The following is a 15132-nucleotide window of genomic DNA, read 5'->3' on the forward strand; positions in this document are numbered from 1 at the left end:
GCATGAACAAACTTTTGTTTAGAACTAAAACAATCAACCCAGCGCTTGCAGGATATTCATTTATTTTGAAATTTGAAGACACTCTTCCATGATATTGAGAAAGATTTACATACCAACCCCATGATGATATCATTAATACAACATAACGTTTGTTGGGATGCTCTTGCTTTCCCCTCTTGAATTCTCGAACATGTCATGCTTAAGAAGCATAGTTACATTAGCACGTTCCCAGAACGTAATATCATGTCACTAGAACTCAAGCATATAAGGTCATGTTTACGTATATAAGGAAAATATCCGGTATATATGTTCCATGTATGTGTGTCCAAAGAGAAATCATATGCAACGCCCATTTTCCTAGCTGATGCAACGTTGATCGAACTTCCATCATATACGTTCTGGGCGGCTACTGGTTACATTCAGCACATTCATCTTGTATGAAAGCATCGAAAGGATGTCATACTACTTACATATATAAGTACAAGAAAACAATCTCATGTTGGCGTCATCAGCCTCTCCATGTTGGAAAATATGTACATGCTTGTACAATGGTGCAAGGGTTTATTGCGTTATGTCTTTTTAATCAAAATATCATATATAGTACAAATGTATATAATTTATTTGTATCGATGAGATTAGCATTAGTGCTCTGAGTGATTCTGAGAGATTCTCGCTCACAAAAACTGAATTTAAGGGGTGAGCCGAGACACAGCGTGAGACCACTGACTACGAAGGTTGCCTAGATTACTGGTGACGTCATCTCATCATTGCCAGACCTCTTCCAAGGCAACTTGGGAAGGGTTGCAGGTCTGCCCTCCCGGGAGTTCAGCCTCATGCGCAGAATGGTGAGCCCGGTCAGCACCGCCCACACCCCGAACAGCGCCCACAGGGAGATCTGCGCCGCTGTCATGAAGGTGTCGAACGGCATGCCGTCGTTGTCACCCTTCTTGTACCCAGCTGAGCTCTGGTAGCGGCTGCAGGTTCCATACTCGTACCCGTAACTAGGAACAGAGAAAATTAACAAGAGTAAAACAGAGAATTTGAGTCGTGTCAAGTAGGACAACAGCAATGAAAGTGTGCCTGGTGAAACCTTGATCATGTTTATGCTCAGTGCACACTCGTGAAAGTTAGAAGTACAAACAATCGTTTCTCTTGCTGTTACTGTTGGTTATAAAGTATATCTAGCTGCAGGTCGTCAATGGGGGTAAATGTCGCCCTTTCCCCTCCATCACTGATCAGTTGGCTTTATTGTCCGAGTTGATTAATATAGCTTGATACCAAGGGTTTATTGACTAAAAGACCAAATGTGGAGATATAATCACGGCATTTAACTGAAGAACAAGGTAACTTTGGGATACCCCATGATGAGCAACTTGAAATGTGTGCCAGTGCAGGGTTTAGTATTCGTACTTACAAGATGACGTCCTTGACCTGTGCGCAGAAGTTGTTATAGCCCACCGACACCATGGCGCCGCACACCAGCGTCAGGAGGCTGAGGACACCGTTCAGCAGCAGCGACGGCAGGACCACCATGTCCTTCCTGTGGGATCGCCAAAACGGAGGTGACGTTATATGTCTTAAAGCATCATACCTCTACCCATTTACGTGTAGTTGCATAATAGTATCAAAAGACCTCAAAACAGTTCGCGATGCAGCATCATTTCTTGTTCGATCGACTGAGGCATATGTCTGTGGCCAGAAAGACCTGGACTTTCTGGCCTCTTGCACTAGTGAGTAGGCGAACGAGGACACCACCATAGATATCACTCAGTTTCAATGTGATAAATGTTCTTCAATATTAGATATGTTTCATCTCCTTGTCACATAGGATCACTTTTCAGCTTTATATATGTCAAACCTACACAGTGAAACGTAAATATAGATACCATCATTCTGCAACTGACTTAACTTACTTACCCATTGCGAGTCCGACTGATGAGCGTGTAGGCGCAGTACCCGCCGTATATCACTCCGTACACCACGGCAGCTACCCCCACCCCGATCGGGAAGTGGCAGTTGGAGTTTGAGCTGCATTTGATCAGCCACTGATACGTTGGGGACGCCGTGTCCTCCACAATGGGCGCGTACAGGATACAGCAGCCATGAAAGTTGCCGGCTGTGAGACCTACTGTCACTGCCACGGCGAGGCCGCCCACCACGGCAGCGACGTACAGCAGGACCTGAGTCAGGAGAAGGAAGTCCGCCATTAGTAGACACGTGACCTGCCGTACTGTAGAACAAAAACACGCTCAGGTGTGGAATTTCAGACGCTGTTCTCTCCTTTGCTGATACTCCCCACGAAATGTCCGAGACAAACTACATTTAATAATTGATTGATGTGTAAATATTTACGAACACATGCAGATTGAAACGTCCCATTGTTAATTTCATACCATGACGATTCCATTTATGTTAGTGACAACTGACTAGGATTCAGCTGGTCTCAAGTTCAATGTAAAGTTGGACACGGTGAATGAAAAGTGGGTCCCCCTCAGACTGCGTGAGACCTGCATGCCCTATGGTCGCATGACCTTCTGCAGGTTATTGACTTGTTATATTTACAGTGTCACATGTTTGAATATTGTGGGGGCGTGTTCCAAGGTACCACCTCTTTACTATGTCCACCCGTCACCACTGACAGCAAAATCATTTTTGAAAATGCAAAAATTAAGATATCACCTTTGGCATAGACCCTTGAAATATCACTTCCATGCGCCATACCTTTGGAGCGTGGTGAACACCACGGTCAGTCGAGTTGACATCCCTGGCAATGATATTTTCAACGAGGGTAAATGAATATCTTCTAAGCATGATACTAAAATGTGCAAAGGGTCTCTGAGCCCCTCGAGAGAAAGAGACTTTCGCACTGGCTTCAAACATACATGTATTGCTTTTGAGAACACTTCTGAAATTGATATGATTGAATATTCTTTAAACTCACATTTTAATGTGCAAACAATAACTTTAGCAAAGCGACCTTATGCTTTTTAGCGTGTCGCAAAGCTCTACCTATGCTATCTTTGAAATGGATCACGATTGCTTGTATTTTTTCTGAAAACTGAGCGTACGCTGATGCCATCCATAACATGTACTTGGTGTGGCATGGTTTAGCCTGGCTATAATCGCGCTCCTAGCGACCCTCCCGACTAACGCCCCTGACAACGAGACTATTTTGAATTATCCAATTTTTACAACTTGCTTTCAGAATTACGGACATTAATGGTTGTGTATTTTCATATCTGTGGGCTTGTTTAACCGCTAAATTAAGGCGTTTTCAGCACAGAGGTTCTTAAGATAAGAACACAACTATGTAAAGCCTAGTGGCACTTTGAAGCGAGAACAAAAGACAAACGCGCATGTTGGCTATGTACTCATGTCTTCTCCAGTAAATACTTTGTCCATATAGATATAGTTTTCCGTCTGTTTAAAACAATTCCACAGTTTCAACATGTAGGTACTTGTAGGTACATGTTGGTACTTATTCCTGCTAATGACGCCACTAAAAGTATATGGCAACAATCTATTACATTTACTATACATATACAGCACTTTCCTAATCTTGTCGTTGTAAGTCTGACGGTTGGAATCTCATGCATGCTGCGATGTTGTTTCAACAAACCATACCATTGCAGTAAGTGATGATGATCATTACAGATACAACATTGCTGACAGACCTCATTGAGCACATTTCGAATTGTTACATTTCATGGACTAGTGACAGTTTGTTTCATTAATCAAACGCTCTTATATATACACACGAATGCAATATTTCCTTCAGGGCGTCGTGCTACATTTATTTCATTTGTTGCTCCTAATAACGACTACAAGTTCTGATATGATGAACACAAATACTATTTTAGCGTTTACTTCAAGTAACAGCTATTACTACTTTTGTCAGATATACCCATGTTATTACATAACAAGGCTCTTGTGCCACTTAATAGATAAGTCATCATTTTGTCAACAGTTAAAGGTGCTGCTTTTTACATGAATCTGACTACATTTGAATCTGCCAATTGCAATGCAATGACAGGCTTTGAGATGACAAGCAGGTATGTAAACCTTCTGTAATTCCTTATAAAACTGTCTTAAGAATTAAATACAGAGGGTGCAATATGATAACTCTGTTTTGCTAAGTCAAAACGAATTCTTCCCCCATCGCATAGGAGATGTAATTGGACTATGCTGCTACAAAATGCATGTGGAGGAAGAAAACTATCACAAATTTAGCTCCCCACTTTCCGTGCAATTAATGTCTATGCGCTACTACACCATTACAACTCATTGTCCACAACGACATTGGCAAATGTCATCCCATATCTCGGACCTGACAGTGGTCTATGTTACACAATGTATCTTTTGAAATATGCAGAGTGGCATCCGTTAACATTTGGTCCAATCCCGTTTCCTTTCTTATTTGGGGATACAAGCCGGGATTTTAATCACTGAATCAAAATTGGGTTACCCATAGTTTCGACCCTTGCAGATGTAGGGATAGTAACCGGCACATCGTTGGTCCGTCCACTCTCCTCTGTTCCTGAACGCTCCGAATGGCATCCACTGATGGCCAGTCTGTTTTAAAAAAACGATATATACACCAAAGGTTATACAGGTAACCATCACTGTCTTATTGCAGTCGCTTTCTACAATGCCATTGCTGAGTATCATGATTATCTGAGTAAATCAAGGTCTATATTCCAGTAAAAATGGGAGTAAACTCCATGTCCACCCCGTGTTTGGAAAGGTTCGAGCCTGGCAAAACAGTTCGTCCATTTGTATATCTATACAGAGAATGTAACATGGCATGATAGTATCATTGATACATATGTTATATATGTTAAATTCTATCTTTCCTAAACCTGAAACCTAATCATCTACAAAAATATCATAGTATTATTTATATCCCTAGACAAGGTTTTACACCACCAGCCATAAGTCTATGGAAATGGCTGAGAGAATTGTTAAGTAACAAAAACCAGAATACCGTTGAGGATATAGCGGCACACGCTGGCCATAGAGAGAGCAGGGCTTTGCTGTTGGGTTCATGTGGAGCCCAGTTCGTATAGACAAGGCGGGATCTGTCTGTCCACTCCCATTGTCCGTCCCCCCAGTTTAGTCCAAACCAGACAACTGGCTGGTCCCCTACAGGAGCTGTAATGGAAGGAGAGGTTCTTGGGACTAGGATATCAGTCAGACATGTTCTAATGCCCGATTATGGAAACAACGTGAGGGGCAATTGCAAGCAACCAAGGAGAGCATGTTGTATGAGAGTATGCTGCCTGGTAGGCCAATGAACAATGTTTCTAAGGAAAATACGTAGTGAACACTCGTCAGATTACCATTACATTCACAAGCATCATATATTCTCCTTACTCAAAAACATACTATGACCACATATCAAAGCGTGATCACTCTGGGGATCAACCAAACATCATAGTAGGTACAGGATGAAAAGCTATTTATGGACGATGTTTGCATAATTTTAGCTGGATCAATTCTTTTCTGAATGTGTTGATTTATAATTTCTTTTGACTGTCTCTTGATGATTCTTTCGTTAAGTTGATGAACTCCTCTGAAAATACAGTATAAATGAAATTTTGATAAAGTTTGATACTTAATTTCAACATTCAAATAGTGAGATTTCTTTCATTGATGTATACATACATGATTCGTCTGTGCTTCACCACCACGCCATATATGTCATGAATTCGTTTTGTCTTTTTTTTTGCATGCCAATGTGAAGACAGTAGATAGAAGTAGCTTTTGTTTGTTCGCATGACCAATAAACCGCCTAAAGGCGTAACAACATACGGTTCTGCGCGTGAAGAACAAGCTGCACAAGTGTCTTTCGTATTTCATGATGATTTCTATCAGTGAAAGAAACGGAACATACTCAGATTTCACACTAAGAGCTAATGTCAGCCCAAATAGACACCGGGTCCCATCACTATTGATGAGGAGACGTACATAACCCACCATTAAATATCAGCTTTGTGACGAAGTCATTCTCTCCATGGCTTGTGATAGAAGCAAGGTTTGCACCGTGTCTTTTGCATTGTGAGTTTGCTACAGACCAGATGACCTTTCCTTTCATCAACTTGTAGCAGTGGTCGTTGTATTTCCTCCATCCACTCTTACAGGGTCGGCCTGTAACAAACAAACAAGAACGAATGGACTGTCATTAAAGACCGGTTAAAGTATTCTTAAAGGAATATGTGTTCCGTGAATCTGAAAAGATTGACCTTGTTTCCCAGCATGATTACGGAGCCAGAGTTTCTACCAAGGTGGGAGTCTGGACAGGTTGTCATCATTCATCATTCGAAGTCGATTAGAGAGGAAAGAAAGAAAGCAGGAAAAATTGTCGTAACAGCATTACAATTACTGTAGGAGATTACAGGGACTCACCTTGCCGACAGTTCTGTCCAGTCCATCCGGGTGAGCAGGTACATTTGTATCCGCCATCTTTGTTCACACAGCGTCCATGTTCGCATGGGTTTCTGGTACACTCATCAATGTCTATATGATGAACACAAATCATCATATTTCACCTTCAGCACTCCTATGTTGGACATTTCAACCATGTTCTTATACCAAATGATGAAATAATCAAATAATTCACGTGCTAAAGAATAAAGAAAGACTGAGATATTTTCTGTCCGCATCAAAAATGTTGACTGCCTCGCGAAATTAGCTCACCTTGCTGACAATGTTGCCCAATCCATCCAGGTGAGCAGGTACATTTGTATCCGCCATCTTTGTTCACACAGCGTCCATGTGGACATAGGTCTCTGGTACACTCGTCGATGTCTAAATGACAATAATACATCGTCAGTTTAGCAAAAGCGTATCTACGATAGTATGCTTGATATTTCAACTTTCGGTTCGCAACCAATCTTCAAAAAAACAAAAAGAGTGATAAATTAGTACTTAAGTAAAGCCAGACTTAAGTACATTATATTTGTTCTCCACACGGTTTCATGAAAGGAACTCACCATCCTGACAATGTTTTCCAGTCCATCCGGGTAAGCAGGTGCATTTGTATCCGCCATCTTTGTTCACACAGCGTCCATGTTCACATGGGTTCCTGATACACTCATCTATGTCTATATAATGAAAATAAATCATCCAGTTGGCTGCACCATATGGTGGAAATTTCAACTATGTTGTCATAACAAATGATGAAAGAATAAAATAATTCAACTGCTAAAAAATAAAGAAAGACTGTTGGACATTTTCTGTCCGCATTCAAAATATTCACTGCCTTACGAAATGAGCTCACCTTGCTGACAGTTCTGTCCAGTCCATCCAGGTGAACAGGTGCATTCGTATCCACCATCTTTGTTCACACAGCGTCCGCGATTACATGGGTCTCTAGTACACTCGTTGATGTCTAAATAACAGAAATAAATCTTCAGTTTAACAACAGCGTATCTACGAGCGTATGCTTGACATTTCAACTTTCAGTTCGCAAAAAAAAGGGGGGAGGGTGAATTAGAAAGCCAGACTTAAGCACATTTGTTCACCACAAGGTTTCATGAAAGGAACTCACCATCCTGACAATGTTGCCCAGTCCATCCAGGTGAGCAGGTGCATTTGTATCCGCCATCTTTGTTCGCACAGCGTCCATGTTGACATGGGTTTTTGGCACACTCATTGATGTCTGTGTAACGAAATTCAATATTCAACTCAGCCACAGTACCCCTATGCTGAAAATTTCATCTATGTTCTCAACCAATCTTCGAAAAATTAAGGGCGTTAAAAGGAATTAAAAAGAAACTTATAGTGTATATGTACTGCCCTGACCTTTCGATGTAGATACCATTATAGACATTATAGACAAGTTTTTTTTTTCATGTACAGTGTACTTAGAATATTTTTATAGCTTGTTTTACTGTCCAAATTTCAATGTACTGTCTTGTCTTGTCTTTGTCAGCAGGAACAGCCAAACCAATAATTGAAAAAAAAGAAACTTGGAATGACTGTTGAACATTTTCTGTCCGCATTCAAAATCTTGACTGCCTCGCGAATTCGAAATGAACTCACCTTTCTGACAGTTCTGTCCAGTCCATCCAGGTGAACAGGTGCATTTGTATCCGCCATCTTTGTTCACACAGCGTCCGCGATTACATGGGTCTCTAGTACACTCGTTGATGTCTGAATAACGTTAACAAAGATAGATCCTCAGTTTAGCAATAGCGTAGCTACAATCGTATGCTTGACATTTCAACTTTCGGGTCACAACCAATCTAGGAAGAAAGAAAGATTGGAAAAGGATGTATCAAAAAAGAAAAACAATATGTTTTTTTGTAAAGTAGTGAGATATGATTAATCTTCACACGCAGACCTCACCTCGCTGACAGTTTTGTCCAGTCCATCCGGGTAAACAGGTGCATTTGTATCCGCCATCTTTGTTCACGCAGCGTCCATGTTGACATGGCCCTTTGGTACACTCATTAATGTCTAACGTGACAACGGAAAGAAATCTTCAATTTAGCTTTAGCTCCCCTATGTGAAGTCTTACAACTATGTGTTCTCAATCAATCTAATGGTGATAAACAATAAAGAAAGACTGTTGAACATTTTCTGTCCACATTCAAAAGCTTGACCGCCGCGCGAAATGAACTCACCTTGCTGACAGTTCTGTCCAGTCCATCCAGGTGAGCAGGTGCATTTGTATCCGCCGTCTTTGTTCACACAGCGTCCATGCTCACATGGGTTCCTGATACACTCATCAATGTCTATGATGAAAATGAATAATCAATTTAGCTTCAGCACCCTATGTTGGACATTTCAACTATGTTTTCATAACACATGATGAAAGACTCAAATAATGTAAGCGATCAAGAATAAAGAACGACTTTTCTGTCAACATTCAAAATCTTGACTGCCTCACCTTGCTGACACGTTTGTCCAATCCATCCGGCTGAGCAGGTACATTTGTATCCGCCATCTTTGTTCACACAGATTCCATGTTGACAGGGTCTTTCGGCACACCCATTGATGTCTGTTTGATAACAGAAACAGATTATGTAGTTGACGTGAGATAAAGACAGCTTATAGTTATCAAAGATTTGAACTAAGTAAGGCAATAGCTATTGACGACGGGTCAGGAATTTTATTATAATTACAATTCAATAATGAAACTGACTTGTTTTTCTATTAGATTGTGAGTCACAGTTGGCAGTCTTTTAGAATTATACGACGGAAAACATTGATGGTGATTGAATGATGGCATAAGTCACCTTGTTGGCAGTTATGCCCAGTCCATCCAGGAAGGCAGGTGCAGTTGTAACCGGAGTCTTTGATCACACAGGTCCCGTGCTGACAGGGTTTCTCCACGCACCCGTTTATGTCTGTAGCAAAATAGAATGTCACAATGTCTGGCATCGTCAGGCATTTCCATACTATTTGACTTAAATCAAAGCTATCATTGATCAATAATCCATACGCCCACGGGAGCATTGCTCACCTGTACGTTTGGTTGACTGAGATGTGACGGCAATTGGCAAGGTCGAAGCGTTTACATTGGGGTTTCCAAATGGTAAAGTCGAATCCGAGTTTTCCTTGTAGGGTGTGGTCCACCATGAAGTGTCTGACTTCTTCAAGTTGGCCGCCGTCACCGCACCACCGTGGTTCGTAGGTTCATTAGCCTCCTACAAATAAGTTAACAACATTTAGCAGTCACTACAGCCTACCTAGTGGAGGACGTCACATTGTGTGATTAATTTTTATTATGCGTTTTGACCATGGAATATTAAGCAAGTCCATCTCAACTTATATTTCTAACATCACAAAGAGACGAGAAGAAGCCGAACCTATGAATTAGAGTACTTTTAAAACCATTGTTTTAGATTAGTATTAGAAATCCTGTCAGTGTCATTATATGAACGTTACCATGTACTAGTATTTTGTATCCATATGCCTGTACTTAGCGCTAGCCCGTTATAGGGCATGAATGTACAATAAAGGTTATTATTATTACTCAACTGCTACAATTTGTTTCTGTAAATAGAGATTTATGGTACACACCTTCCGTCCAGGTACGAGATGAGCTGACATGACTGTAGCGGTGATAAACAGGGCCAATCCTATCGCCAGGAGGCCACAACTCACCAGTGAAAGCCAGCAAACTCTGCTAGATTGCACCTTATTCCACATGCCGACGACACGCCCTGAGATATAATTTACAAAATGTAAACATTCATTAGGGCTACAAAACTGGGAATTCAGAATCCTCGTCCCACCTTTAAATGCGTGCTCTAACGTGTCGTTTAAAGGAGAAACGCATTACGAAAATGAGTTTAAAATCACTGAAAGACGTTCCTGTGACATACAACATCTTTATGCCCATTCCAACAATAATGGGCATGGAAGAATCGTATTTCAAGCGAGAAAAGTGTGGGAGAAAAAAGAGTCAACCTTCTCTGCGGAATACAAGATACACACACACATGCGTACATACATACTTATAACATACACACACACATATACATACATACATACACGCACACACGTGAACGCACGCACACATACATGCAACGCGCGCACACACACACATATATATATATACATACACGCACATATATATATATATATATATATATATATATATATATATATATATATATATGTGTGTGTGTGTGTGTGTGTGTGTGTGTGCCCGCGTTGCATGTATGTGTGCGTGCGTTCACATGTATATACATGTATATATATATATGCATGCAAGAACACAAACATACACTCACACACAAACACACACACACACACACACATATACACGCACACAAATGCACGCACGCACACATGTGTACACACACAGGTGTATATGCTTATAGAAATAACCTAACAGTTTAAGATAATGAATACAGTCGTAAAATGGAAATACCTAACGTTACCTAATGACATGTTGAATGTACGTTCTCTGATATTGGATACACAAGTTAAAGCCTTATTAGTTGGGTCGGCCTAGGAAATATTCTGTCAACTTTCTCTAAAAAAGACATGGGATTTTCCTAGTCAGGATGGAAATAAGTGCTAAGTACGCAAGTATGAAAATTGTTAAGGCAATGGCAGGTAAATCTTATGGATGACATCCCCTGCAAACTCCAAATATAATGTAAAAGGGCAAAAAACAAACAAGATCGGGGAAAAAGATGCCTAAATTCCAAAATACCCAGTAGAGACTATTAAGAATTGAAGCGACAAGACATGGTATCGATAAGTCTTTTGTATTCAAGTGCAGAAAGTGACACAAGTGTGATAGCCTAGTGTCGCTATTTTCTCGTCATGTTGACCATTTCCAGAGGGGAACAAAATTTCTTATTTCTTTTTAGAAATTAGGGAAAAATCAATGCGCGCGTGGATTTCATCCATAAAATTGACGTGCTGTGACCATGGCCTAAAACATGTCATTTGTATTTCGCAATAGACATAGACCACGTATATTATATTTATCACGATTCAAAAATTATCATTGTATCATTCCTTGTTATAAATCTGAATATGAATCTTGATTAAACAAATGACAACTTGCGTAGTTCACACCCTACAATGCATGTCTCTATCTGAGCATATAGCTGTCATTATTAACACAAGATACTTAAAGCAATTTCTCGTTTATCAAGAAATACTACCTAAGCCTCATTTCGTGATTGTGAAATTCACATTATTCAATATGAAGGCATGGTGTCATTCTTCCGTCATGTTTGCAAACAATCGTAATCAGCATGATGTCAGGTGACTCAAGGTCTAATCGTCCCTTTCTTGAGTCAAAAGCTACCGAAAATCATTGGCAATTTTTTGAAATACATTAGTGCATTGAGTTGTACAATTTGTACAAAACAAGCAAATCCGCAAATGTGCAACAAACCCATCCGCCAACTCTTTGGAACAGCATAACCATCGCACACAGGATAGAAGCCACTCAGCTAATGAATAGAAAAAACTTCTTGTAGGAGGCAATCAACAGAAAACGGCCTGGAAAATTTATTTTGTCTAGCCCTCCTAAAAGGCTAAACATTTAACATTTACGCCTTTCTGCTTAAATCGTGGTATCTCTTGTTTGCTGGTGTTGTATATGTCTATTAATACAATGGTAAAGTAGGATTTTACAAGCATATTAAAATCGAGTATGCAGTGGAAAGCTATCTATACCATAATGCCGAAAAGCGGCCAAATGTTTGTCAGGTAAGCATAAGTGCCAGATTGAATCCACTAGAGTTAGAAAAGGGACTGTATAAAACGCTATTGGCAGTATTGCTAATGTATGCATTGGAAAATGAAGTATATTTCATTTGTTAATATCATCTGATTATGAGGCCGAACAAGGCTGGAAACGGTTACCGCAACCTCCCCAAAACTACTACTTGAACGTCACAAATCCCGCTCATCACCAAAAAGTGGGACTATTCATTTTCTTAACCAGTTACAGTTAGATGATTCAGTAAACAGTGACAAAGAAGAAGTCAAACCTACCAGTTATGTACGAAGAAACATCAGATAGAGCTATAGACTAGACCTTTTGTATAGTTTTTGCGTTATCGTATCTGCGTATCCCTTTGCAATTAGCTTCGGGCATTAGTTTGCAAGTAACGTTATCTATCAATAAACAATCCACCCGACACATATAGGTACAATCAATTCGTTAGTGACAAAGGCATACGGTTGTACTACAAACGAACCAAATTTCAGCTCACTTTATGTTTTCAAAATAAATAAAAAATATATGGACTTTTATCATTTTATTGCTTTCTGTCCAGAATTTGCCACGGAGTTTGTTTGGTATTTTGTTGCACTGGGGTGTAAGTTATATTTTCAATGTGTACGTAAGACCTACCTCCAGTCTTGAAGAAGCGAGACCGTTTGCCAGAATCAGCACCATGGCCGCCAGCACCCGTCTTCTTTCTGCCCTCCATATCCGCCCTTTTGGGGTCCGGCATCGTTTTCTGCTCCAGACAAAATGCGCAAAATCAAATGTCTGACATCTTTAACTGTATGGTTTAATCCTTTACCTGTACTGATGATGATGATGATGAAAACTACCTGTCCCTCCCTGTGGAGGAAGCAAAAATGAAAACAAGTAGAAAATACCTCAGTTTGCCACCATGCTGGTAGCAAGCGTCTTTAAGCTTTGAGAGATGATTGCAAAATAGCCATGCCAGTGCCTATCCGACAGTATATGAAGCTTTTGCGCTTAGCACGTTTGATAAACAAAATAATCTATGAGATTGACTGAAAAGCGCCCAACAAAGCCCAGCCATCATGTAAACACGTACCAGACCAATCTCGGACGGTGTTCAAAGCAAAATTGTGCGGATTGAAGTTTGGGCGTGAAGCTTAGTCAGCATTGCTTTTTAAGATCGCGCGAGATTTAATACTTTAGAGAGAGCACTTTGTTTAGAAAACAAAAGTACAAGAACTTTTCTAATGTCTTCCACAACTATAGATACATAGAAGTTAATACAAGGATTTCAACTATAATTGCAATGAATTTGAGTATATCAATATATGGGGTTTGATTAACGTTTGCGAAACATGATACTTTTGCTTCATTCAGGAAAATGTGCCTTACTTACACATTTTGTTAAATGGGTTTTCAGCTGAATCAATTGGAATATCTTCTTATAAGATAAAGGTACGGTACCTGAATAGCGTTCTTATTGCTTTGGTTTTTGAATACTTTGTGGCTAAGTTAAATTACCCGAACACGTGACGGGAATACCAATGTAGTATAAACTGAAGAAGTGGCGTTAAATTAGAATGTTTGTAAGAACAGACTTACGAGACTATATTGAATCCAAATTGCAGTGCTCTCTTAGAAGATTTTGACGCTATGAGCTCCTGAGATTTAGTCTTGTTGTACTATAGTACAAGAGTCACATTTCCTACTCTATGTTTATTAGCCAGTGGGGGGGGGGGGGCGCTGATTCGCAACTTTTTTTACACGGGCCAAGGTTCTCTAATGCCGGTTTAGGGAGGATCGCCTCTCCAACAGCTGCACATAAGCGCCCCCCCCCCCCCCCCCCCCCCCCCAAATAAACGCCGCCGTTCCCAGAGGTCTGCGCATGGAAAGGAAGTTCTACTGTGTTATTTGTACAATTTTCTTTTTTTTCTGACAACGTTGAAAGAGAAAGATTCTGAAGTATCACACGCGACCAATGCGTCTGACAACTTGTTATCTACGGCCACGACACCTGCGGTTTGAGGCAACCGACTCTTGGCAGACTCATCAGCAGAAATACACCGATACAACACTCCATGATGGCTATCGTGCTTGAATTATTCAAACATTATTCGTTTTATGAACAAACATTACTTTGGTCTCCAGCAGACGGGTTTGATTTGATTGCTGTTATCATTCAATCCTAGTTGTTTTTCTTGGGCTTGTGACTTTCGATATTTGACAGGCACGCATGATTCACGCATGTGCAACTTAATTGCGCTTGTTTTGTACCATGTTGCCTTCTTGACAGGACAGGCACTATCTGTTGATTCTCTCAAAAGATCGTAAATGCAGAAAACGCATTCCGCACCGTTACAGTCGAGTTTTTTTTATTTTTTATTCCCCGTTAATATGATTTTATGACGAATGCAAATTAAAGTTGGTACCGGTCATGACGGCCCCACATGGTGACGTCTTAGCCCCCACCAGGCCTTCCTACGGGTTAAAGGGATCTTAAAATTCCTCAAAAAGGAACTAATTGTCCAGGAGAGTGAGTCATGGTAAGGTTACATTCCGCGTACGGTAAGCGCTGGAAGTGTTGGAAGCGTAGTCAGTCTGGTAGAGACTAGTGACGTAACTTATATGAAGCTCCCGTCGACGTCGTCACGACTTTGTGACATCGTCGACGTCGTCTGTGATACCAGTATAAGGCCGTGGAACGCGCAAGGTGTGCTCTTTGCAGAAATCCTTAGACACTTTAGACAAATATAACACGATGTAGAGAGCTGTAGACAAGCTTTGATTTTCATCATGGCAATCATGCTTGAAATCCAAGCACGTATTCCGTCATGTGTCCGTACAAACAGCAGGATGACTCATGATTATTGGAAGGCTGATAGAAATCCTGATATTGGGTGAATTAGAATAATAATTTGCCCGAGTTTGTGCCCTTCCGGGAACTGATTTAGTCC

General features: G+C 40.6%; 3 protein-coding genes across 3 annotated transcripts in view; 1 reads left to right on the forward strand and 2 right to left on the reverse strand.

Annotated features, from left to right (window-relative positions):
• Positions 1 to 15132, forward strand: part of LOC136433269 (sushi, von Willebrand factor type A, EGF and pentraxin domain-containing protein 1-like) — a 110529-nt gene that overhangs the window by 26749 nt on the left and 68648 nt on the right. The window lies entirely within an intron of this gene.
• Positions 46 to 2253, reverse strand: LOC136433274 (transmembrane protein 179B-like). The gene is made up of 3 exons (XM_066425306.1): positions 1918 to 2253; positions 1415 to 1540; positions 46 to 1001 (listed from the first exon to the last, which is right to left on the reverse strand). The coding sequence occupies exons 1-3, from the start codon at positions 2205 to 2207 to the stop codon at positions 740 to 742; spliced, it is 678 nt and encodes a 225-aa protein (XP_066281403.1). The 5' UTR covers positions 2208 to 2253; the 3' UTR covers positions 46 to 739.
• Positions 3023 to 8150, reverse strand: LOC136433263 (snaclec coagulation factor IX/factor X-binding protein subunit B-like). The gene is made up of 8 exons (XM_066425287.1): positions 8044 to 8150; positions 7550 to 7660; positions 7280 to 7390; positions 6993 to 7103; positions 6406 to 6807; positions 5977 to 6147; positions 4985 to 5151; positions 3023 to 4572 (listed from the first exon to the last, which is right to left on the reverse strand). The coding sequence occupies exons 5-8, from the start codon at positions 6539 to 6541 to the stop codon at positions 4462 to 4464; spliced, it is 585 nt and encodes a 194-aa protein (XP_066281384.1). The 5' UTR covers positions 6542 to 6807; positions 6993 to 7103; positions 7280 to 7390; positions 7550 to 7660; positions 8044 to 8150; the 3' UTR covers positions 3023 to 4461.

This window comes from Branchiostoma lanceolatum, chromosome 4 (genome assembly GCF_035083965.1).
Source record: "Branchiostoma lanceolatum isolate klBraLanc5 chromosome 4, klBraLanc5.hap2, whole genome shotgun sequence".
Taxonomy (NCBI): Eukaryota; Metazoa; Chordata; class Leptocardii; order Amphioxiformes; family Branchiostomatidae; genus Branchiostoma; species Branchiostoma lanceolatum.

Bases quoted from the DNA above. Each gene is read 5' to 3' on its own strand.
- LOC136433274 (XM_066425306.1), bottom strand. From the start codon at position 2,207: ATGGCGGACTTCCTTCTCCTGACTCAGGTCCTGCTGTACGTCGCTGCC. The intron at 1,541-1,917 runs GTAAGTAAGTTA...GCGATCCCACAG, and splicing joins ATCAGTCGGACTCGCAATGG to GAAGGACATGGTGGTCCTGC. The intron at 1,002-1,414 runs GTAAGTACGAAT...CTCTGTTCCTAG, and splicing joins CAGGTCAAGGACGTCATCTT to TTACGGGTACGAGTATGGAA.
- LOC136433263 (XM_066425287.1), bottom strand. From the start codon at position 6,541: ATGATGATTTGTGTTCATCATATAGACATTGATGAGTGTACCAGAAAC. The intron at 6,148-6,405 runs GTGAGTCCCTGT...TGTTTGTTACAG, and splicing joins TGGACAGAACTGTCGGCAAG to GCCGACCCTGTAAGAGTGGA. The intron at 5,152-5,976 runs GTGGGTTATGTA...CTTCCATTACAG, and splicing joins CACAAAGCTGATATTTAATG to CTCCTGTAGGGGACCAGCCA.